The sequence below is a fragment of the Vidua chalybeata genome, chromosome 1 (assembly GCF_026979565.1).
Source record: "Vidua chalybeata isolate OUT-0048 chromosome 1, bVidCha1 merged haplotype, whole genome shotgun sequence".
NCBI lineage: Eukaryota > Metazoa > Chordata > Aves > Passeriformes > Viduidae > Vidua > Vidua chalybeata.
The window spans coordinates 70,838,836-70,865,674 of NC_071530.1; the positions used below are offsets into that span (position 1 = coordinate 70,838,836).

Sequence of the window (26,839 nt, forward strand, 5' to 3'; positions counted from 1 at the left end):
TGTGCAATTTGGTTGTCACTGTGAAAACACTTTATGACGCCCACCCACCCATGGGCCAGAGGCAGCGAAATGAGTTCCTTACCTTGCAGGGAAGCTCTGTAGGCGATTGTAAGCCATGTGCAAGATTTTCAGGTGTGGGTGGCCTGTTAACAAGGGTACACATTTATCTGTGAGGTTGTTATTGGTCAAATACAACTCCTGCAAGATGCTATGGGTTTCTTCAGAAAGGGTGGCTGGAGGAAGCATTTCCAGTTTGTTGGCAGAGGCATTAAGAAATCTCAGGCTGCAAAGAGAAGTTACATAAGGGAGTTCAGTCAAACATCCTGCAGGTTTTGTCTAGAAGTATAAATAAAAATCTCTATTTTTAAGAGTTAACTTAAGATAGCCATAAGGTAAAGGTCAAAAGCAACAAGTTTACGACAGACCAAAAGTCTATCATTACATGAGAAAAACTTCTGATCCTGTTTTTAATGACAACATTTGTAAGAACAAAACATCAGCAAAAGGAGTACATTGAAGTGCCTCTATCCTGTTATCAAGAGCTCGGTATCTCCAATATTACTACAGCTGTAGCTACAGGAAAGAGCAATAACAAACCACATCATTTCCATACTCATTACACATAGAAATGAGTTCTGTATTCATCATCAATGAACCATGAGAATTGCCTTTCAAGTGACTAAACAAGTCAATGGTAAAAAAGCCAGCCGATTTTTCAGTTCTGGTCTAAGGGACAGACAGTATTTTGTTTAAACCTGCTGCCTGAGAGCAACTACAAAATACAAAAAGTACTGTTAGAATATCTGGATGAAAAGATACATCAATCACAACAAAAACTAAAACCTGAGACCAAACAGTCATTTATGCTTTCAATTTTAAAGAGAGACTGTGCTAGTAGCAAATTGAACTTTAAAAGTTACACCACTGCTTGCTGATGTGTGCAGCAAGGGAGCCTTATCTCTGTGAAGCTTTTCTGAGTGCCCCGCCCCTGCTCCCCAACACAGCAGAAGCCCATGTTTTTGCAGTCGACAACAACTAAAGGAGCACAGAAGTTGAGCTATTCTTTCTCCCCCAAAGGCCTTTTCCAGGATGGGAACAAGACCTGCTGAGGCATAGGCACTGGCCATTCTTGCCAGCAAAGTTCTGTGGGCAGAGGATTCATGTTTGTTAGGGGAGTATGGTGATCACAGCAGCACTGTAGGTATCTTGATGGCTAGAACTCACACCAGCAATTCCAAACAATTAGAAAAATAAGATTATTTATCGTTTAGTAACCAACTCTGGCATGACTATGCCTTTTCAACAGATATGTGACCTCTCTTCCTTCCATTTTCAGAAAAGGCTGCCTTGGAGCAATGCAGAAGGAAGTGTGGGCTTGCCAGTCTGCAGCGACTGCGTTCAGACCAGGCTGTCCTGCTCCTACCAGCTAATGGGAACAGGCAGCTGCAGAGAGCAAGGTTGCATTCGAGAACAAAGACTCGTAAGTGTGCTGTCTCAAGCCTGTAAAGCCCACTGACCAGGACACAAAAGGTAGGTGCATTCCTGTCATCGATCTTAAGAGAAAGTGATAAAATATTGATGGCTGCTCCCAAGCACGCAGGAGTCCACACTGACCTTTAAAGTCTATTAATGAATGAAGTGGATTTGCAGGAGTAGCAGCTGGTTCAAACTTGTTCAGCAGTAAATAAGGGTCAGGCATGCTACAGGAGTCACATGGAATGCCAAAGGATTAAAAAACCCCACTATTTCCATCAGAAGGAAAAGCCTCTCAGCACTGCACAGAACTGAAACCAGGTTAGCTGTTTTACACAGACACAGGAGTCCACTTCAGAGAAACACAGTTTAACCCTCAGGCTCATTCATTATTCACAAGGGTGCTAAAAATCCAGAGGAGGAAGGGAGAAGAGGAAAGATTAGTACAGGGAATGAAATAAGAAGCTGAGAGGGCTTTTAAATTTATTTATTTATTCTAAAAAGATGCTCAATTTCACCCTTTAGCTACAAACTAAAAATATACTAAGCTCATTCAAGGCTGGATCACTAAACCGAAGCATACCGCATCAACAGATCCTGTGCTTAATTAAATAGCAGCAAGTACAGCTATTACTAAAGTACAGACAGTTACTACTTTGGCAACTTCAATCAAATGTGCATGGTAGTCTTCCCTCCCCACAAGACACTCTGATTAACATTAAAGTCACAGTATTTTTTGTACCATTCATAGAACAAAATGGTCATCTTCAGCTCAAGCTGGAAAGGCTTAAGAAACAATTAGGTTTAAGGCTGGTGGAAAAAGTGAGTTGTCAGAGGAAAAATGGGGATAAGAGGTGACAGCAAAACACACCCTGAAAAAGGCCATGAAGAAGGACCTGTATCTTAGTTTTTTTTCTTGCAAGCTGCATGAGGATAACCTGAAGTGTTTCACAGGTACCAGCAGCCAAAGAGGTGATTTAGAGAGCATCATAGCCCATGGCTGTGAAGTTCTGTGAAGAACTGCTAGCCCAAAGTACAACTAAAAGCTTCAATTAAGAAGAGGTACATTACTCTGATACAGCTGAAATTGATACAGTGTACTATACTGTAGCCATTTTAAATTAAAAAGAAAAAATTAATAATTCTTTTGTTTTTAATAAACTTTCAGCATTGGTGAAATGTAACAAGATATTCCAATTTGTTCCCTCACTGGTAATAAAAGTGAGTGGAATCTGTGTGCTCCTGTGAGAAATAAGTTTTGATGCATGTATTTTCTAATGAGGAAGGGAGAGAGGAGAGTTGATGCTCTGCACACACATACCATTCCCCTCACCCTGATCTTTTGCTAAATCTTCCAGGGAGTGAGTGATACAATGACACTGGAAATAAATTCCCATCATCCTAACCTACAGGCTACTGCCTTGTTGTGAATAAAGTTTAGGTGACTAGCAAAAGTCTTGCCAACAGCTTAGAACAGTAACCCTGTGGTAGCAGAGTGTCTCATCTTAAGACAACTGATGGTCAGAGTCAGAACAGTCACATACTCATCTCTGTCTCCAGATGACATAATTAGAATTAAATCAGCTTTTGGAAATGAGTGTGTTGCTTGCTTACATGTTTAGACCAGCTGTTACATTAAAATGGCAAAAAAACATTCTGATATAATAATTCTTTCAAGATATTGTCTAGATTTAAAAATAAAAATGACATAGAATAGGGACACTATATTTTGGGTAGAGAACAGATTGAACCATCAGATTGCTAGTACCAAAGATTTGTCAATTCTGTACTATCATTTTATGTTAAAAAAAAAAAAAAACCACAACCAACTCAAAGAAACCCCAGAACAAAACTTCAACATGCCCAGAACAAAAACCCAACATCCAAAAAAACCCAGCAAAACCGAAAACTGTAGTTGCCCATCAGGTTTTCCCTCACACTGATTTAACACAGAAGTCCTCCTCCAGGTTATTTCCACTCCCCTATTTCTTCATCCTTGTGCAACGTGTCAGCTGCTACCTTAGAAGGCACATCTTATAAATGCCCTCCAGAGGAGTGGAATTTACTTGGGCACAACTGTTCCCATCTCTCTTGTGCATGGACTTAAACTGATTCATGTTCCTTGAAGATTTCCCACTCATTCTGCTTATCAGATGGAAGCAGAATGTCAAGTATTAAAGCTCAGTCCAAAATTAATTGTTTCCCCTTTCCAATTCCACCCACACACTACACCACAAACTCATGAAAAAAAGCTACAGCATCACTACAAAGGCCTGAATTCAGCAGCCTGCACACATACCAGAGAACAATACAACCAGGAAAGCATGAATTAACAAGTACTAAAAGTGTGTAGTACATGAAAGAAATGAAGGTGCTGGCAAGGGAGATGTCTGAATTCTGCAGCTTTGACGAGGTGAATATTCTCCTCTGGAATAATAACACAAACAGTGATCTCTGGCTGGAATAAGTTACCTTTGGTTTTTTGGGGTATTAAGTCCCTTGCTGGACTTAAGTTCTCCAAAAGACAAAAATAAGAAAAAGAACTGTCCCAAAGAATAGGCTAGAAACAAGGGTATGGATTTAATTCAACTAAAACCACCTAGTATGCAGTCATATCCATTCTCTATTCATACCCAGAAGTTTCCATCTCAGTTTGAATTTCTAAAAGCAGAGGAAGAATATCTTCTATATAAAGCTGCAAAAGGTTTGAACTTTGCCTACCAATGCCTACCTCTAGCACACACAAAAGCTGAATAGAGACAATTGGGAGAACACAGCACCTCTGAATTCCTCACCATTTTCTGAGGCAGTTTGACAAATTTGCCTTGCTGGGCAAGACACAGCCATCACTGAAAAAAATGTACGTTCTCCAAAAAGCTTAGAAATGTTTGACACTAAAAGAGAAACACAGACAACGGCATTCTTTGGCGAAGCAGCAACAAATCAAAACCACTGTGTTTAGCTTGAAAGTACTGATAAGAGTTGGAAAGAGCACTGCAGTTGCAAAAAGAGAATATGCAGAGAAATCAAGATCTCCAGTTTGGCCTATGCCCTAAGATCTCCATCAGTACAGAGCAATCAAAATACAAAATTTCTTCTTCAGTGCCCTCTGCAGAGACATGCCCTCAATTTCTGATTGCCTAAGACTAAAATAATTTATGGATGTGGTAGCAGGTGTATGAGGAAGAATCCTGTAAGCTAAGCATGTCTAGGGGAAAAAAAAAAGAGGGAAAAAATCAAAGCTGCTCTGCCAGCCTGTGCAGAAGAGAGTATTTCTTCTGTAAAAAATGAATAAAATAAATTAAAAGACGGAAACATTCAAGTGAATCCCCTTCCTGTTGATGGACTGCCAGAAAAACCACTTAACTGCTGCTCTCTCCTCAGCTCTTACTTTCCAACCTATCTTTAGCTATTTTATAAACTGGGATTTCCCCCGTTTCTAAAGTACCTGCTTGCAATCCTTAACCTAGCAACAAGGAGACAAATGTGGCTATGCATTTCTGCAACACAGGCATGTGCATCAAACACTCAAACAGCACTTGGCATTCATTTGATTTGGTTTCCTCCCTCACACTTCCCCTGCATCCAGGATAGGACTGAATCCTTGCATCACAAAGAAGCAGCCACAGTGGGTGGAAATGGCAAATATCAAACAAGAGAAAATTTAACTGGGTCACCTTCCAGAACCCCAGCAAAACCCAAACCCACCAAAACAAATAAAATAAATTCAAAACAAACAGAAAATCAAATGAGGTAAGAACAGCTGAACAAAGCTGAAAACAAAAATCACACAGACAGAGTCTAGACAAGCTCTGAATAGCTGACATTGGCTTAACCACCACAGCTGGCCACTACCAGACAAACAAAGCCCAAGGTTTAAGCTGTGCACATCACAGCTACAGATCTTCACTACACAAATGCTTTAAGAAAGTCTGATGGCTGTTTTAAGGGTTGACACTGAAAGCATTCATTCTAACTGGAAAGGATTAGGCAAGAGACAAACCCTTGCCCATCTTACCACTGTGCTTCCCCATTTTTAACCCTGCCCTGACCACTGTCACTGCTTTTCTACTGTGCCCAGCTAAAGCTCTTGAAGACTCATTCATCTCATCTGGAGAGCACTCGGTGCAACAGTTTTCATGCCATTAAATGGTAGTTTGCCGGCAAGCTGCTCAAGGAAGGCAGTAAAGGTCTGTACAAGAATCTGACAGTGGAAAAGGCATCACAACAGATGCAGCAGAGGATAGAAATGTAAGGCTTAAGGAATGTAGGTGCACAAAAAAAGGTTCAGGAGTTTTCTCCATCAGCTGCAGCACTTGCATGAATTCTCTGTTTTTCCAGCATATGGTAATGAGAAATGAAGAGATTATCTGGTTGCCTCTGTAGGACTGATCTTGCCAAGAAAATCCCCACCCCACAAGAGAAATCCTTGCTAACACGATCAAGATGTGCATACTTTCAGTGCAATAAACAGAACCAAGTTCTGTCTCGGTCAGAGAGATGTGTCATAGGCTAGTCCTCAATTTCTCCTTGACTAACAGATTAAAATAGAAAATTAATTAAAAAGCAGACCAACAAAATATCCCAAATTATACTCTTCAGCAGGAAATTACACCTTTTCATTGTTTTTTGAAGGATTAAGGCAGAAAATCAATGTTTATAGATTCTTCTACGAAGAGAACTGAGATTTTTCAGTATTTGGGGCTTGGTTGGGTTTTTTTTTTTGGTGAAAGTGATATTCTCTCTTTGTGCACCAGTGCACCGATTTCCTTTCCTTCCTCAGATTTCTAGATGTCAAAGCCCACCAGTGCTTGTGCTGAAGTTTGCCCAAGGCACTTCACACCCACTTTGTCAAATATTCAGGATTGAGAAAGAGAAAGCGTTTATAATTCACGGCATGAGACTTCATATCCAGACAAGATATCATCTGTCAGTTGCACAGACCTGAGTACCTTTCAAAAAGAACCAAACCAAAACAAACCCAAATCTTTTCAAGGCTGTAAAAGGCAAGTCATTTTATGCAATGATAAAGGTACTGTAAGGTAAAGTGATTTGTCCAGTATTACATGCTGGGTAGAGACCATGGCACACCACTCAGGAGAACCAGTTCTCTTGGCACGTCTGGCAGTACAGATTGTGCTTCCCAGGCAATGCTTGGAGAAGAGAAGCATTTTACCTTTTTAAAAGCAAAACAATCTCCTGAATGCCTTTCCAGACACATTTCTGTTGACACTTAGCTGCTGATAGATGCAACCATTTGAAAACAAAAGGAAAGAAGTTTTATGTAGGAAATTCCAAACTTAAAACTCTGACGTTGTACACTAATATATTGACCTGTTCTGCTGTTTTCCTTCAGAGTTCTCACTTTTGCAGCAGTCATAGGAGAACCAGCATGGACAAGCCATACCATCTTAAACCAAGTTAAAGGGTAGGGATCAACAGGGAAAACACTACCCAAGCCAACCTGGGTTGGGTATCTACTTCTACTATCATCACAGGTAAGGGAGGCTGCATTAGTGATGAGAGGTCAGAATGGGTTAGCTCTGTTTATCTCCTGTGATGGTGCTTGCCTTTGTTAAGACCTGTAAAAGACTTTGAAAACACCAGCCCTATACTGCTCAAAAGCTGCAGAGGGGAAAAAATTCCTCAAGCCTGAATCAGCCACTTAATACTGTTATTCAAAGTATTCTTTAATTCTACCTCTTTTCAGCATATTCCTAGTAAACTTCTGGGAATCTATCCCCAGTCCTGGTTTTAGCCTTGTAGTTTTTCATTCTGGCATCACAAAAGCAAACAAACAAAACAAAAACAAAAAGCATATACAAAAATAAACAAACACAACCAGAAAAAACCTAACCCTGCCTACAGACGAGCTGCAGTACAAAAAAAAAAAAAATCAGGTTCTCTCTCTGCCAAAATTGTGGTACACTACATCCCAGAGCTACAACCTGTTTTTAATACAAATTTTGCAAAGTTATTTCTCTCATTGCTTTCAAAATACCAGGAGCTCTCTGAAAATTACTTAAAAGGTTTCTTTTCTTTCCACGTTAACACATTCAAGAGTTATAGAGCTTATTTAGAAAACATCTCAACCACCAATCTAATTCTCCAAGTCAATCCCAGGAAATTTAACTAGATGCTCATGACAGAATTAACAGTATAAAAGGAGGGGTTTTGCAATACTCTTAATTGGGAAAGGAGCTCTGCCAGCAAGATCACCACCTCTTTTTGCTTCTGCACCTCTCAAGAAAGCCAGGAGCTTTGCATTCCTTTTGTCACAGCTAGGATCAGAAATAAAACCCCACAGCACACAGTCTCACTGTCTGTTAAATTATGCATGCATTGAGCACTCAGAAATCCCATGACTATATGTGGAAGTGAAGAAGTGCAAGGAATGCTGACACCAAGTGGGGCCAGCCCATGCACCATCCCCAGATGATGCTACCGACCTCCTGTATTTCAATCACAGTCACTTGAAGGATATGTTCATATTCAGAAAAAAAGCCAAAACCTTGAAAACTCTGATACTAAAGAAATAGCAGCATAAAAATAAGAATCCAGAAAGAAGATCAAGTGGTGACACCAGCTAAATTAGTGACAAACATTTAAAAAGCATAGAAAAAATAAAAAAATAGGGACAGGGGAATAATTGAATTATTCTGACAGCCTTATGCATAGATTTTGTTTTGTTTGACAGGTATAAATAAGTTCTAGCCTCTGACTGACGGGGGGAAAAAAAAGCTTTCACACTCCATCAAATAAGCCTAAGAAATATGTATTTAAAGAAACTGCCTCTAAACCATTTCAGTATATGTAGTAGAAAATAGCATGTTAACTCTACAGCTAGATTTCAAGAAGTAGGTGTTCAGCAGGAGCTTGGTGGGAAAAAAGCAGCAACCATATAAGGAAACAAAACCAGAATAAAAAGAATGTGCTTTGGTGAGTTGGGCAGACATCTGTTCTTACCACACACGGCTTGGCAACTTTCAAATAAGGGGAACCTCAGATTACCCTTTGAACCAGGAAGTAACAGGCCAAGCAAGGTCCATCACATGCAAGTCAAAAGGATTAAATTCCTTTATAATTTCACCTGTCTGCTTTCAAAAGCAGGTTAGATGGCAGTTCCAGGAGCTGGTTGTGCTGCACGTCCAGGACCTCCACCTGCGTTCGCTCGAGCCGATCTGGGAGCCTTCCTAACACATTATGTCCCGCCAGCAGCTTCCGCAAGCTACTATTGTAAAACAACCTTAAGAGAAATAAAAAACACCAAAAATGAAAAATTGAAACTGAAGAGTTCCTTTGATAATTTAAATATGGTATCATGGCTCATTACAAGAAAGTGATTCAGCCAACTGATTAGCAGACATGGTATTAATTACGCACAGATCCAAGAATGTCTTCCCACTCTACACCAACTTCTTCAAAAGGTTTTCAGAGACAGGGAAGGAGGTTCACAGATGATTCAGGAGTGAAAGTAGTGACAAAAGGTTATTTTATGGCACTGTATAAAACATGAATACAGAAACACAACAGTGAAGGAGGTAATTGCTAACAAAGGCTGCAGAAATCTGCACATGTGGGATCCCCCTAGCTAATGCAAGCACTTCAGAAGCGAGGGTGAAATCACCAGTCACCCTACAAGCTTTATAGTGCTGTACTCATCATGTGCTGACTCATAATCCAATGCAATTCCCCACCCCCACGATTTTTCTTTTCTGTTAATACCAGACTTACATAAAGCCTCCTTTCCAGTTCTACAGCAAATGAAATTTATCTAATCGGCTTTATTTTCTTGAGTTTTTACAAGCAATAGACGACCTGGAGTCCCACCCCCTCCGCTCCATTTTTTGTGGGGCTGGGGAGAAGGGGACCCCTCCTTCTCCCCAGAGGGCAACATAAAGAGAAAAATAGCTGTTTTGATCAAACAGTATAGCTTAAATTCACAGGATAAACAAAGGAATGAGGGCATGCACCTAAAGAAATCAAAAATAGAGCAATTCTCAATTTTGAACAGAAACCACTTTCAGCAAATTAAGAAAAAAAGATTATTCTTCATCTGCCACATGTCTTATATCTGTCTTACATGCCTGCTACTGTACTGTTTAATCTGGCAAGCCCATGCAACATGCTGACCTGCTTCAATCAAATACTCTCGAATTATTCAGCATTAAAGCAAAAATCTTCTTCCCTCTGTCACAATGACCCAAATACACATAATGAGCCTCCCAGCCCCTTCCCTACAGTGCACCAGGTCATGGGATTATTGCGCCAAAATCATCAATCAAGTACGCTGAGTATTTTCCCCTTGACAGATACCGTCACTCTCAGCATCTGCGTGCCAGTGTTAGCAGTTATCTCATTTGGCTGGATTGTCTAAGATATGACCATGGATACAAGTCAACAGCCAGCCCTATCATTCCAGAAGGCTCAACACAGAGTGAAAAGACTTACCAAAGTGATAACCCTATCTATTATGTATTCATTATTTAACCGTTTTTGGTTTGTTCTATTTTTACTCAGAAATCTCTCAGTTATGGATTTGCCTTTGTATTCTATTTTTTGAGACTGGCTAATACTGTCAACACCAAATATTAGGGTAGAAAATGGAACTTGTTGACAGCAAAAAAAAAAACAATTCCCTTGGAGTTTTTTTGGGGATGGGTGGGGGCAGCACCATTTTAAAATTTAAAAAAAAAGTTGAAATTGTGCTAAAATCCTCAGATTTTCTCTTTCCATAATTCAGAAGAACTTAGTAAATCTTGGGGGAATTTTGGTTGGGTTTTGTTTTTTTTTTTTTTTTTAAGTTTACTTTCTCTTATATTTCAAGTCACACAAGCACTGAAGGACCTGGGGTGGCTGAAAAAAGGTTGAAGAGCATTTAACTAAACAAGCTCCTAATGAGCCTGGGATGCCTAGTTCTCAAGCTGGGTGGGTAACCAGGATGCTGGGACTGCTCTTCCATATGGGAAGCTTCCCTGCTTGCCCAGTTCTCACTGGAAGTTTTGGTGAAATCAATAAATCCTAAGGACAAGCATGTCATTCATCATCAGCATCTTCACAGAAAACATGGTTTGATGTAAGCATTCTACCAATTCCTTTACTAAACAACTCTTCTAGAGAACACAATGTTGAATACAGATAGATCTTTAAAAAAAACAGGCAAAAAGGAACAAAAACACATACAAACATCTATTCACTGATGGCAACAAAATCATTTTGGCAACTCCTAATTGAAGCATTTCCTTTCTCTTTGGCAGCATGATTTTTATGAATTTGTCCTGCATAGCTAACACCAACTACCTTTTTTGTTATTTTTCGGTACTTTTAAAGCTAGAACAGTTGCATTACAGTCCAGGTGACATTTCCCCTTTTTCCTTAATTGAGACAAATGATAGTACAGAAACCTCCATCTCAACTGCTTCAACTCTTTGTTTTCAAGGACTATTTTTCTGTTTCAAGAGGCAAACACACAGCATCAAGTGTAGTTTGTTTAGATCAAATGCAGTCTTCACCCTACCAGGAATATGCTGGTCACTCAAGGCTTGAACATTTGTGTTTAAGTGTCACAAGCAGCCTCCTAGGAGAGCCCTGCTGATTCAGTTCACAGGTTTTCAGAATGCTATTCTATGTAGAAGAAAAAGCACACAGCAGTGCACCTGAACACACTCACTGAGCTTTTACTTGCATTTACTTGATACTTAGGCATGTTGAGCCATTTGCATTTGAGTCTAGACACTAACTTCCCCTAAAGTTTAACAGATATTCAAAGCCTGACTCTTGAACGGAACAGGACCCAAAAACTGAACTGACTTATTAGGAGCTAAGCTATCTAGACATATACTACAAAGAAGAACTTTCAAAGATAAGCTATTTCCTGGGGTTAATGATAAGATGGCAGGAGAGACAAGTGGGATGTTGACTGTACCTAATTTCAGCTAATCATTAATCTCCCAGTGATATCCGGTATGCCTTGAAAGTCCTGGCTGTTATGAAGTGCAAATGAAAGAAAAATGAACTTTTGCACCTTCACCTTCTGAGTAGGCACAGCTTCATTTTGTGTGTGTGTGTGTGTGTGCATGAAAAAACAGAGGGATTAATAGTCTGCACATAAACCTGCTAGTTTGCTTGGTAAATCTCCTCACAGCCTCTTCTGCCCATATTTTTGAAATCTATTCTCTTCCCATTTCTGACACTAAGATGGACAAGTTTGCACCATCTTACACATTCACCTGGCCCAGAAAAAACTATCATTCTTGGTTTCTGATGCTTTTCTGTGCTGTACAGCTCCTTAAGGAAAATATTTGTACTTGATGATCCTTGTGAGTCCCTTCCAACTCAGCTTATTCTGTGATTTAGTAGCTCATGATACATCATTATCTTTCACAACATCTCTTTCAAACTGTACAGAACAACTTCTAGTGAGGGCAGGAATTTAAAAATCCCCAACATCACTACCTAAGCAGTATAACTCACCTGGTACAGACAGCTCTCTCTAGAACAAATAATAGCAAGACTTATTTATTATTTAAACTCAACTCCTATTTTGCTTCCTCTTGACTTCTTTTCTATCATTTATATTTATCGATTTTAAGTTTAGACTTCTAGAAAAGAGATCATTTTGGCAGTGAAGGCAATTGATCCTCTTGCAGGAGTTTACTTGCTTGCTGAGGCTTTCCCTTTCTTGAAACCCTTTTTCACTCAAACAGGGCTGTGAACTGGAGTCTCCAAGCATCACTGAAACTAAATTACAAGTGCTGGATTTCTAAACTGTCATGTAAAATTTTGGCTGTAAATATTTAATATTCAGTATTAAAAATGAAGGGCTTTCCTGCCTGAACAGCCACATGAACAGCTTCAAAGTTCAAAGGCACTACTTTCTCTGCATGAAAGTAAAAGAAGAAAGGCTGGATGGAAGCTCGAGGCATGATGACACCCCACAAGGTAAAAATAATATCAAACAGAAGATAAAACAGCCCTGACAGTCCCTGGAACAAGCTAAACACTGAGTCAGCAATTATTTTTTAGTTGTTTATCCTATTCCCCATTGTGGAACTGGTCTGCATGACTTACCGGGCAGGCAGCTCACGTATCTGATTGTGGCCAACATCCAACACTTCCAGTTTCCTGCTGTCACACACCCACTCAGGCAGGTTCTCCAGGTGATTTCTATGAACAAAGAACACAAAGAGCTGGAACTAAATTATAATTGAGATGTAAAGGCTATTAAGAATACAGCCTCAAGAGGGATACAGATACCTGCAGGAAACAAATCTGCTACATAGCATGATGCCTGTGAGATTGTATCATCTGTCCTTCTGCAAGGGCATTACCAGTGCCGTCAGGTCCTGAGTGAGGGGGCAAGAAAGCTAACAGCAGTGTTATTTTCCTACATGTGCAGTCACTAAGAAAATGGAAAGAAAAAAGCTTCCAAATTACCAGGGGAGTATTAAGAGTATTAGAGTACCAAAGCTGAAATATCTCCATGGAGAAGAAAATTTCTGAGATGCTCCTTAGAAGATATTCACACCTTACACAGTTGAAATATCTCTTCAATCACTCAAATACAATGAAATCCACTCTACCATTTTTTTGCTATCTCACTGAACAAAGCAAAAAATTTTTTGTGCGTATCTTTCAAGCCAACTGTTTTGCTTTTCTTGCATTTATCTTCACAGAAACTAACCCTTCTGGAAACTAATGTCTTGAAGGCAAGGTTTTCCAAATACTGCACCAAAAACATGCAAATAGGCACTGTGGGGCACTCCTGCATCCTGTCTTAAAGACAAAAATTAGCAGCACAAGATACATGGAGGAGACTGTGTGCAAATGCATTCACAGATGCAAACTGGGCATCAAATAATAGTCAGGCACTTGCAGACCTGAAATTCAGGAATAGGATGCTTATGAAGCATGAATATAAATCAATTTTGTACTCATATCCTTCAGTTTATTCCTGCAATAGTCTTCAATCAAAATATGCAATGGTAACCTAACTCCTCTTCTCAGATAGCTTCCTTTCTGATCTCAAATAGATTTCCCAAATTCCAAGAGAGCCAAAAAGCTAAGGACACCCTACCCATTTAGTTACAATGCCATCACTGCAATGAAGCACAAAAAGGGCTTTGTGATCAAAATCATGCATTCTGCACCAATTTAATTAACAAATAAATGGAAGACACGGCTTTTCAAATATTGCTTTTCAATAAATCACTTATTTAGTCACACCAGTGTGTTACATTTAGGACAATGTGAGTAACTGAGGGCTGATGAAACTTCCAAGTTGATGGCCGCTAGCCCAGGTGGCTCACTAATTGTTATGATCACCCTCAATAGCATGAGTGCTTAACACAGGTTTTTTAATGAATGAGATTATCACTTTAAATGCAGATGAGTAATTTCTTAAATAAGACAGCCATTAAGCACATGTATAAATGTTTTCCTAATTCATTCCTGGAACTGTAAAACAAACTAAAACACCCCCCTTTTCCATTTCCTCCCTTATCCCACTTCCTTCATTAAGGTGAAATTTATGTATGCATTCAAATGGCAACTGCAGACATCCCTGCAGCAGCCAGGGCTGCAGAGAACTATGAGGAACTGCAGGAGCTGCCAAACTGATGAGTAAACTATCAAACCATCACCTACGCTGGGCTTACGATGCAGACATATCCAGAAAGTTACTTCTGAACAAGTCTGATTGGTGTGCGTTTGAATCATCTTGTTCTAACTCCATAGACAGGAAATCTTCAAATCATGGAAACTCTTTTAACTATAAATAAATAGAAATTTTGATTTGGGCAGTAATTAAAAAAAAAGTAAATCTATAAAAAGGAAACAGGAAAGAACTGACCAGCAGGAAAAAAGCATCCTCTAACTCTGAAAATTTGTCTTTTCTTATCCCAAGGTCCAATTTCTACCCCCATTCCCACTTAGCGAGATGACAGTGAACATCATCGTTCCATACGTCTCTTTGATTTATATTTTACAGGTCCAAGAAAAAACATATTCTTACCTAGAAATATCCATATAAGCCAGGCAATTAGGAACTGGATACACATCAAGGTGCACAAGTTCTAGGGGAAAAAATATATATAACAAGAAAAGTGGTGATAAAAATTTGCACTTAAATGACTGTTCCATAAGAACTATTTTAAGACCTAACACCCAGAGATTTCAGACCACATCAATAACCTAAAAAAATTTCTGAAGATCTGGACCTTTGTGAACCCCTTGTGAGTCCTGTTTCTTTATTATGTCTTAGTGCATTTGCTATGTTACATTGTACTTGCTATGACTGACACTGTATAACTGAACAGGGACAAGAAACTGGAGCATTTTTAAAGTTTCATGGCAAATTCTCATTTTTAACATTTCTGTCACAAGAGCTGTAATTTCACCTCCACCGCCCTCTGCCCAGAAAAGTCAGTCACAAAACTGCTCTACTTTTTTTTCACTGGTGACTTGAGATATAAGCATGGGAAGGGAACCTCCCCACTCTGGAACAGCAAGTTACAGAATACCAGAGTCCTTTAGGGAATCGCAAGATCCCGAGTATTTGTCAACACATTACATAAGCCTTGGCATGCCTGTGGAGTTCCCAGTTGCAGGCAGCCTTACAGATCTTTTGTAACACAACTACAGCTAGTAATGTTATTATTGAAGCAATCAAAATATAGTTTATATCCTAAGGTTTCAGGTAGCTAGTGCTTAGTGTTAAGTTTAAAAAAACCCATAACCCAAACAGACATTTATTTAAAACTACAGAAAAATCAACTAAAGTGTAACTCTAACAAGCAGTTTCTTTGGAAAATGAGATGAAAACAAGGCAGCTGAGGGTAATGAGAGGACAAGCCAGGAAGAACAGCAAGACCAAATAGGCAGTTGGTTGCAAGACATGGATTGACTTAGATTCTCAGCCCACATTGAACAGCACATGCTCGGATTATGTTAACTTTTCTCAGCTACAAAGATCCCGGCATGAATACTTAATGAAGGTGCAAGCTTAGATATTGCTAAGATGACAGCCTTTTAAAGGCAGTTCAGACTGCTCATCAAATGCACAGTTCTCCTACTTTGCATTTTCTTTATTCCACACTGAACTACTCCAAATGATAAAAATCATGGTGCAAACTGAGTATTTTAAGTAATAGCAGTTTCCAGAGACAGATCAAACAGATCCTGTTCATGAAACACAGAGACACAGTTACGCAACTGAAGAAGGCTGCATTATTTTTATTATCAAATATGAGCAAATGAAGTTACCATTATGAATTTCACAGCCTTCTGGAAAGGGTAACCAGCTAGAGGGAGAAGCAAAGATTTATCGTTTTGGTTTGTCTCCCAAATGGCCACTTGTTCAAACTTTCTCAGTGCAGAGAAAAGCTGTAAATTCCTTACTGCTTTTAGTAGAGCAACACATCAATGCAACCAAAACATGTGACAAATTCAAGGACCCTCCTTACTGACACAGAGAAGAATTTCTAAGATTTTCACAATTCTTAGACCTCCAAATTGTGTTATTATTTGGAAGACACTTCCGAAGCTCAGAACTGCCAGTAGCATTACACAGCACGTGTGAAACCCTTTTATCTAGGACTGTGTCAAGAACCTCCTGATTGTGTGCACTAGATTCCACAAGCATCTCACAGAGAACCAGGTACAATTACAATACCACAGCTGCCCTGAAAATGCACTCACCATTGCAGGAAGCATACAGAGCTTTGAGAAAGTAGCCGCTGATTTTGAGGGTCACCAGCTGATTCCGTTCACAGTGCAACACTTCCACATTGTTAAAAATTGTTGCATCCAGCTCCCCAAGTTTGTTGTCTCGCAGATCCAGTTGGGTCACATGATGCAGAAAATCTATTTCATCAGCCTCCAATCTCCTAATTGAATTCAATCTTGCAAACAAAAAAAGGAGATTAGGTGTAGTTATAAGGCAGGCTCCTGCTGAAAAATCATTGCTCGCTCTACAGTCAATCATCTGCACTGGATTAAGCTAGCACGCTCTCAGGTTCTGATCAAGGTTGATTTTTAGTATTTTCCCCTTATGTTATAGTTTTAATCCTTTGAAAAGCAGGATTGCTATGCTCTGTAGCTTTATCTATCATGACAAAGGAATGATGACACCAAGCTCCTTTCTAAACTACTTTGAAAACTACTGATGAAAAGCTCTGCAAGAAGCTAAGTATTATTGTTACTGTGCCTATAGAAATAAAAGATGATCTGGCTGTTATTTGTGACAATAGTTTGGAAAAGAATAAAACCTCTACAGTTCTTGCTGGCCTATCATCTGCTGGAAAAATCCAGCACATACAAGTAACCAGCATGTATTGGAGACCCTTGCCTTATTGAAAGGCCAAATTGAGACTTATGAATTACCATATATTTGCTTCTCGCCTCTCCATGTTTCACAGCAAGCAAATTCAGAGACCTGAAAATGGGTGTTGAAAGAAAACAAAGCAAAAATCCAAGACTGGGTCTGACAGATAAAGAAGACGGGTTTTACACATCTTCACTGCAGTGCATTGATATTGTTAACACTCAGCAACTTCCCCAGAAGTTGTAACTGAATGAGATTGTCTATAACCCCATAAAGTTTAAGACTGCAGGGCACTCCAAAGAGATCAGTTTCAAATTCCCAGCTCTGAGCAGAACACTAAAACCAGTACAGTAACTTCTGCTGGCCCACTAAGCCAGCTGAGCCCTCCCTACAGCAGATGACAAATACTTGCAGTTCTCCTGTTTCTTCTGCTTTCCAAGCATTGCCCTCTGTCTAACAGTTGTGGTTTTAGAGTAGCTACATCTTCCAGTTAGAAGAATAAGGGTAGTATGTCCCATCCAACACCACCTTACCTCTTCTATTTTCAATTTGCAAGCAGTGCTTCTTTGTGATTTCACTGAAGCAAAGCACTTCATTGTACAGCAAGTACAATGTTTACTATTTCAGTTAGCGCCACAAAGAACCACTATTCACTGCTAGGTGCAGCAAGGATGCAGCAGACAATGAGAGGGCTGGAACTGTACCACTGGAACTCATGGCCAGGTCAGCCACAAGATCCCTTCTCTGAGGCAAATTTATTTGCTTTTAACATATGTACAAACACAGACATATTTTAACCCTACCAGAAACACCTCAGAATTCACCTGCCTATTCCAACTAAACTTATGCTGGCCCTTGCTAGACTGTAAAGTCTGACAGCTACATGGCAGTAAAGTTTTATCTTACTTTAGCTTAACTATGTGGTTCCAAAATTCAAAGTTATATGGACCTCATGGTCCAGGCTCTGAATTGAGCCTTGACCAGCTGATTGCAGAATTTGTCTTCCCCAAAGACCATAACAATAGAGAACCACCTCATACTAGAGCCATTTGTAATAAGGATCTCTTTGGACGCCTCTGAGGGTATCAATAAAATAACATTACTCATTGTGGACAAGGCCTTTTAACACACCAGGAAATATTAAAATATCTATTTTTGCCCTTTCATCTTCAATGCCCTTTTCTTCACCTCACAAATCTGTAACATTTCAGATAGAAGTTTTTTGGGCCAGGGACTATCATGTCTATTGTATTAATACTGCAGCAACACAAACTGCAGGAATCACAAGTGGCCCAGGCTCTGTTTTGTTTGATCCTTTGGTGCAAACATTCATTTCCCCTAACACTAATTTTTCTACCTATTCCCCCTAAATGCTCCAACTTCCTCAAAGAAGAGTCACGGCTAAGTCACGGCAAGTACTGGCAGTTACATAACACCACCAGAAACATGGTTCAGTGGACAAACACAAGAGATTTATACCCAGAGGCAATTCTGACAGCCAAGGAGCAGCCATTTCAACACAAATAATTTAGACTCACTCATTCTTCCCTTTTTCTTAATACCTACCTTAGATCCACATGCTTGATATGAGGCATCCTTTTTAACACCTGTAGGTTCAGGGTATCTATACAGTTTCCTGACATACAGAGCTTATCCATGGCAGTCAGCTTCTCCAGCACTCCAGGAATGTCAGTGAACTCATTGAAGGACAGACTCACATAGCTGAGTTGATGAATATGCTCCAATTCATCAGGAAGGGACTGGAGGAAGTTGCCATCCAGCAAAAATGTCTGCAAGCTATTAGAAGAGGGGAAAGGAGAGTGAAGAAAGTGAGTGACCTGTTAAATCACATTTCCTTCCTTCAAACACACAAATCTGCTGCAGTTGCAGTGACATACAATATACAAAAGGGCAGCAGAAAGAAAAATGTTAGTGAGTAACGCTGTAACATGTGCTACAGAAGATATGCACCAAATAATTAAAAGTTTTGGCAACTGTGAAGTGTAGGCTGTTAGTTCTATCTCCAGAACTACAATTTGTATGACAGCTGAAGAACATAAGCAAGAAGGGTTAAAAGATTTTCTTCACCATGAAGGTGACCTTTGTGTCAAATGCTAGAGAGTGGAAGAGCTCTGAGGCACAAAGCATGCTTTCCCTTCATCCACAATCACTTCCATATGGATCTACAAGTCAGTCTGCTCTGACAGAACCCAGTAAGTTTAAACTGTTTCTCATAGCAGGAGTATGCAGAGTCATGAAACTGCTTGTTGCCTTTGTTATTGTCAGGCTGTGTATGTGAAAGTTCTAAGAAAGTACTTGCTTGTGCATTTCGCCTACAACTGCTGGAATGCTTCTGAGGGCATTGCAGGACACGTTGAGTTCAGTCAGGGTTGGGATACTGCAGACTGCCAATGGGAAGTCTCCTAAATTATTATTCGAAAGGTTAAGGCTCTTCAATTTGGTGAATCTAAAATGAGATAAGAAAAAATAAAGGAAACAAATAAGTAATCCACACTAAGTTGCCTTGCAATGATTAATATAAGGCAAGTTTGATTATGTAAATACAAATCACATGCATTTTTATTTATATGCTCAGAATAACCAGGGAAACTACCAGACACTGAAATTCAACACTGCTTACAAGAGTTCACTCATGTTAAGCTGACAAAGAGAAACAGACCGTCCTGAACAATACATTAAATGCATTTCCCAATGAGAGTAACAAAGAACAAATCCCTTGCCATCCTTATTATATATTTCACTTCTGTGGTATCTTACCCTGTACTAAAGCATTGCTATTTTCCCAAATCCACTTTTTGCTAGTAAAACTATCCTTATGACACAGGTTACAAGGTGCAGGAAATTCTCAGACTATTTGAATACTAATTTTTTTGTGATGCTGATGACCTGTGTGCTCAGGACCATTCATGTTTGCCTTCCAAACAAAAATTCTCATTAGAATAGACTGTTTGGAAAACAAGTGGGAAACGTGCTGAATTAAAACAGAATTTAGCATAGCTTCTGTAGTGACAGAGGCAAAATTTTGTCCTTGACATATCACAGAACTCTTACAGCCCCTTGGTTTATGACATCAGCCAAAAAAAACCAACTTGCATGTGTTTGCCTTACTAAAAATGACCAAAACCGCTTAAACAAAAAACCCAAGAAGGGGACAATCCAATTAGCCAGCCTGCATGTTCAGCAACATTATTATGGTTGCCTGACAACCACTGGGAGGTGTGCCTAAAGCCAAGTAAAAGGATGAATGAAAAGATCTGTGTCAGATTCCGATAGATGGGAGGAAGTTTCTTTTCTGGCAAGCTTATACCAGAACATTTTATCTGGACTTAATTTTCCCTTCATTAAGAATCAAGTCCTTTATTTGTGTGAGCCGACTTTTATATAACTTGGCAATGTAAGCAAAACTGCACCCATGAGTGCTGCTGTTCCACATAAAAGTAATCTCCAGCAGCATGTGCCAGTGTATCCATAGCCTCTGCATCAGCCCATTTCCTACCTCAGACAACTTTGTCCTTCTCCAACCAGGAAACATGGAGAGCAAATGCATCAAGCATTAAAAGGCTGAAAGCTTTAATAACAAGACTGAAAAATCCCTAGCAATCAACTGGCACACACCTTCAGTATTGCCTGAATCAAACTCATGTCACTGACTAAAATTCAACTGAAAACATAAGCAGTGCCCTTGTGAGGGCTGTGAATACTTCAGTGAGGGCTGCTGAGCACCAAAGACGGGCTGCAAACACATACAGCATTTACACAGGCTTGCAGCAAGCAAGGGAATGCTGTACTCTCTAGTGGTATTTTGGTGCAACGATGCCAGGAGAAAAAAAAAATAGAAAAATCATTGCCAGAGTTACCACAAATTTTGAATGCCCCGTGCCATGCTGGAGGCAAAAGTTTGGAACAAAGTTAGATGGAGACTAAAGGAAATCTTGCAATCAAATTATTGCTGCAGGGGAAAAATGCTACTCTGCAGAAACAATGACTAGTCTATCTGTAAAGGGAGAACTGTAAATTAAAAAGGAGGCAAGGGTAAGTTAATAAGGGTTGCTAGCCAGAAAAATAAATATGCACCTTTTTAAACACTATACCTTCACTGAGAGAAAGGACTTAAAAATCCTGAATCTAGAACTGAGACACACAATCCTGCATTTATCTTGAAGATAACTGTAGATTTAGGGCACAGATATACTGCCTTGAAATTTGGGGTGTTTCTGTGGTGGAACATCATCCTCAAAGTTAGTTGCAAATACAAACAAGAGTGCTCCAAGCTCTGGATTCTAAGCCTTTACAATATTTTTTCCCAATATTTAGGCAAGTACAAAAAAAGTAAAAACAGGAAGATTAAGTAAAAATAACTCAGCTGCTGGAGAAACATCAAAATGTAACCTTTCCAATTTTCAAGTCAACCATGAAAGAAGAGTTAACTCATTTAACAACCACACCAAGACTACAGCCTTTACCTGTACTGCTATGTAGTCTCAAAATGATAGTCTCAGGGTTTTTGTCCACTAGACAATCTACTAGAAGATCCCGAACACAGTCTTGAGATAAAATTACAGAAGATCAACCTAACAGAGGAAAGAGGACTGGGGCAACAGGTGGTAAAGGAAGCTAAGAAATACAGTAACTCCAGTGTCATGTTCAGCTTCAAGGTTTTCTGTGTACATTCTTGTGCATAATTGCCCTAGGTCAAAGAGGAGGAGGGGGAAAAAGCTCCCCCTATCCAACATATCTGGATTACATCTCTACTTCTCTAATATATGTTGTAATCGGTGCTTATTAAAAGTCTTTGGTGAGCAATCTAACTATTCAGGACACAAACTGAACTGGTTAACAGGTCTATGTAGTGTGTGAGGATGAATAGTACATCCAGTATTGGATAAACTCATACAAAATACACATGGAAGTGTAAATCAAAAAATCCACAAATGAAAGTTCATTGTGGAATCACATTTACAGAAATGGTGAAAGACAGACACACAGTCTTAGTTAAAGTTAAGAGACTAATTTAAGACATCTGGCCGGAAAGAGGTATTTTCTTCCCCCATTGCAAACATGTTCATTTAGAAAACGCTAAAGTAATATTTCTTCTCATGGAGTTCTGTCAAGTGGAGAACATTACTGAGCCAAACTAGCGGGCATTTGCTCAAAGTTAAGATCTAAGTGTACCTCTCATCTTTGGCTACTTACTTCACACTATCCACATCACAAACATGCCAGTGCACTTCTGCTATGGAGCACTGCCACGCTGCACATTTAAACTGCTGAATTGTTTACAGCGCTTCTTATATCTAGACAGATTTACAGTCAGTCACACCAGTATCACTTGTATATCACATCAATATAAATAAGGTAGAAGTATTTTACAGACTCGAGATTTCTGTTGCAGCTGAATTTGCAAAGCATCATGCTTCCAACAGATTTTACAGAGCAACATCTTTGCTGTTTTCTCACATCCAAATCTTTACTCTTATCAGAAGCAGGCACACACAATAATGCTGCCCACATGGCATTGCTAGAAAGAAAAAAGGCACAACACTGCTCATTTGATGCATGACACTGTAATAACCTCATATCAAGTCCATACATATGCTTTTCGTCCTTCTTCCACGGTTCCAGACTTTATTATCTCTTAGTAAAAGTCAACCTGAATGAAGAACAGCATCTCTCAATACACTAAGCTCAGTTAGCTTACTAAGCTTTCTATTGTAATGGCCAATACATAAACACTCACTTTGCTGAACAAAAATAGCCCTACTTTAAGCTAGAGCAAGATGTTGACATGTCAACCCTTGGATTTAAACATGCAATATGACTGAACACTAATTGCCCTAATTGAGCCCAAAACTGCCCACTTATTTAATCCTGAAGCTGCCACTTCAGGAAGGGCTTTAGTTTGACATATGAAAAATAAGGAGAGGGTCTAACAAGAGAAGTTTGTATCACAGCAAAGCAATGAACTGACTGACAGGCTAATTTCAAATTCAGATCTACCCGGTGTGAATAGCAGAGGAATTTCCATTATGCAGTACAGCATTTGTGTTCCACTATGTTTGGGGCAAGGGGAATAGTGTATTCCAGCTGGTGGTCAAACACCATCACTGAAATCCAGCCATAACAGGGTCATCTGACAAAACTGGTCTTGCCCTACGCTTACCAAAAACAATTAAAAAGCAGTATTTTACTACACCTGCAAGGGAAGGCATGGCTTAATAAAGAACTCAGGGTAAGGAAAGCAATCACTTTTCCAAACCTATCTCCAGAACCTGGGCTCTCATAACTGTGTTGTGGTTACAGCTCAATATTGTTTTCAAGCATCAATGTAAGTGTTCCTCAGTTTCAGCACCATTTCTGAGCAGAACAATGGTGTTTGCCTTGCAGTGCTGTGACAAGACTTAGAACTAAACTAAAACTTGTCACCATCTTGAACACCTGCTACTCTGGCCACGTAATCACGAAGAGAATTTCCCTAAAATTCTGCCATGGCAATTTCCTCCTTGGAAATAAAAGGTGCAATTTACTCCCTTTCTGCAGTTGTGTTGGGTTACCCTCCATGGCCTTACTGCCTAAGGGAGCTGCTAGCCTAGTGCCAGAAATATTGTCATAGCATTCCCTTTCCAGAAAGGTGTCATTGCAAAAGTCTTAAATTAGTAAGACAATTCAAATGGACAAATAATCAGATGTTAAGTCAAATTCAGACTACCTCCAAACTTAACAACAATAAAGCTTTTATTATATTACATGGTTGGTAAGAGTACCATAAAGACAAGAGAACCAAGTGAAAGTTTTGTTAGTAGAAATAACTTGAACCTACACTACTACACAATGCAGTTCTCAGTTTCTACACATACCTGCCAGATAATGCTTCATATGTGGAGAAAGACTGATCTCAGAGAAAGGACAAAATTTTTAGGAAAAAATAGTGAAAAATATATTCACTTCCTCTCTACAGGAAATTTATAATGGAAATACAAAAGCATTAACTAGCAGTGGACTTCCAAACTGAAACACGTTTAACTACTTCAGAAGAAAACTCTTACTTTGGAAGCCACGTCCAAAAAAACTACACAAGTAAATTGGAGACTGATACACAATAACTGGATTCCATAAATATGTTAACTTAGTGAAACATTACTTGGAAGAGAGACTGCTGTACTTAGCTTGCAGTTCACTAAAGTGAATTCAATTAATCCAAGTGCAATTTGTACTTTTAGACTACACTATTTTAAAAATGCTACTTTTATAGCATATGTCTTACTGCCATTTATTTTTCTCATACCGCTATTAAGTTCACTGTTCCAATTTAAAAAATAAAATAAAAAAAATCAATGTGTTTCAGGCATTAAACCACCAATTTTGCAATTGTTCCCACTTAGTTGTTTGCAGAGACTTCATTTTACAATTTCATTTTTCTTTAATTAAATGTCACTGATTTTTGCTGGGTATTCATGAGGGCACTTTCTTGAGATCATAAAGATACACAGGAGTTAAGGAGAACACAGTCATGAAGGTTTGGAAAGATGCACTAACAAAAGCAAACTCTTTCTTCAACGTCTATATAAGGTGGATAAAACAAGAGCAGTGAAGTTATGTAAACAACAAACTCCAAGTGCCATCTTTAGCATTACAAATATTTTTTAAAAAATCTGAAGCTACAAGGAATTTTCAGATGGCTTACTTGTATACGTACCATGAAATATGTATTCCCTGATAAGCAGGAAAAAAAGCAGAGGTTGCTGTATTTACCTTTCAATATTCAGAGTGTTCATTTATGGAAGTTCACACCTGCAGATCATCTACAGCAACAAAAGGGGGTTGAGTGGACAGTAAAGGAAATAGATATGCAGCTACTGGGAAAAAAGTACATCTACACTTCTTTACACCTTCAGATGCCATGTACTGATCAGGACTAAACATCTTATTCATAAGTGGAACAAATTATATTATTTTAACAACTGAAAGAAGCAACTCCATAAACAAAAATAGAAATTCCTTTTTCCCCCAATACATTCCTGACTGTACCTGCCATGACAGTGCACCAGCCAGCGTGTCATTACTATGACCCAGCTGCTTGCAAGTCTACTCAGTGGGTGGCTGAAAAGTTGGTATTTTATTGTGTCTTTGACACACCTGTCCTGAAATCCAGCATTCATTAAATTACCACCCGAAGTGATTTATTAAGAGGAACTGCAACACCAAAAGCTGCTTATAGCAAGACAAATTTTCCCAGACTGCCTTGCTAACCAGGTTTTTTACTTTAAAATTGTACCAGGAAGGGTAGGTATATAAATGCCAATATTTTTTGTTCGAAACATCCAAGCACATGGCTATTTTGGAGCCTTAAATACCTGTAGGCTTGATTCAGTGTGCTGTGCCTCATGTGCAGCTCCAATTTAGCAATTGAGAATTTTGTAGGAAAGCCAACAGTACCAAATTAGAACAGCAGAGATTCTGTACTTGTTTTCCTGTGATTTGAAAGAACACGGTGAACAAAAAAAGACTTTTGGTTTATTCAGTGAAGCTTTACTTTGTGTAACCCTATAAATCTGAAAATGGTTTTATGGAATTGTTTTAAAAAGAAAAAATAAATCAGGTGTGTGTTCACAGGAACAACGAGCTTCACTTTACACATGTTTTGATACAGGGTTTCACTAATGATTTCAAAACATACAGTGCTCTCCTCTTTCTAGATATTTGTGTGTTTACTCACTAGAGAAAAGCAGCCTTACTAGCAGTCAAGCTGGCTCAAAGCTTTATGGGAACACAAGTACACCTCAAGTTTTCTCACCCAAAGGAGAAGTCAGGTTTCCTAGGGCAGGAAGGAGAATGGCTTGGGAATACACTCCAGGGTCAGGCTCATGCTTTTGCTGCAGCACGGAGGCAAAAGACAACCAATGGGGCATCGCTTTTCCCAACCCTCAGCAGGAACTACAGCTACTTCACAGAGCCCTTCCCACTGGCACAGCAATGGAAACAGTGGCAAAAGCTTCCTCCAGCTACTCACTGTCTGGGTGATGCCACCCGTCCTGGGTGAGGATAAGGCTGGAGGACAATCAAGCAGACAAAGGGAAACATCAAGGGCAGGAGTTTCTGATGCACCAACTCAGATACGCCAAAACACTGCTGTGTAACCTAATTTGTTTTTTTCTCCAGAAGTTCCCAGATCTGCCTCACGCCTTTTTGCCAAGCTCAAAGCAATGGAAGCAGAGCAGAATATTACTTGCTTACAGAATAGGGCCAGCTCACAGAAGAATGAGAGACAATCAGTTTTACACCATCTCGGGTATATGCCACTTCTCCAGATTCTCCTCATCTCAGAAGAATCTCAGAATCTCAGAAAACAGGTGTTATATTTTGTTACATGAACTCTTTCACTCTTTTCACTCATGTTCAGTCTCATGTTACTAAGAAAAATTTTAACGGTTTGTTAACTATCAGCAAGACTCATCACCTGTTCCTACAACTGCAATACCAAGAGAACATTAAACAGAGAATGAACATTGCTCATCACATTAATTATCAATGCTTTCTAATCCCAAACAGAATTAGTTGCAGGTACACAGACAAATCGAAATCTATTCCAAACAAATTTGCTGTAGGTACATGGACAAAGCATAACCAAGTATCTCCTTTACACTTTCCGATATTTAAAAAGGAAAAATTATAAGAAGTCATTAGAGACACTGATTATCTGTCCAAGTTCATCGCTACTTTATGCTAAAATTCCACTTGCTATCTGGACACCTATGCTGACATCCACAGTCCAGTCAGAATTCCTCTCCAGACTGTGCTCATAAGGTCTTGGAATAGCTGCCTGGCTTGTTTGTGAAGCAGACTTGCTGGATTCATTCATTTTTCATTATGCCAGATTTTTTGTTTTTCCAAAATGAAATTGGAATGATATAAAAATACAACAGCCTGCATAATCCAACTTGTACTTTTCAGTTGTTTTTCAAAGAGGAAGGGATTTAGAAATGTGGTTTAAAACATTTTGTTTGAACAAGACCATCCACAAATACA

General features: G+C 39.3%; 1 protein-coding gene across 1 annotated transcript in view; it reads right to left on the reverse strand.

The window, feature by feature from the left end:
* The window catches only part of PHLPP1 (PH domain and leucine rich repeat protein phosphatase 1), a 135,170-nt gene that overhangs the window by 16,830 nt on the left and 91,501 nt on the right, over window positions 1-26,839 (reverse strand). Inside the window, exons 5-11 of the mRNA XM_053956738.1 lie at window positions 19,116-19,262; window positions 18,362-18,592; window positions 16,171-16,373; window positions 14,486-14,546; window positions 12,544-12,639; window positions 8,564-8,719; window positions 83-283 (exon numbers count right to left, since the gene is read on the reverse strand). Coding sequence (XP_053812713.1) covers window positions 83-283; window positions 8,564-8,719; window positions 12,544-12,639; window positions 14,486-14,546; window positions 16,171-16,373; window positions 18,362-18,592; window positions 19,116-19,262 — 1,095 coding nt within the window. The remainder of the gene's footprint in view (window positions 1-82; window positions 284-8,563; window positions 8,720-12,543; window positions 12,640-14,485; window positions 14,547-16,170; window positions 16,374-18,361; window positions 18,593-19,115; window positions 19,263-26,839) is intronic.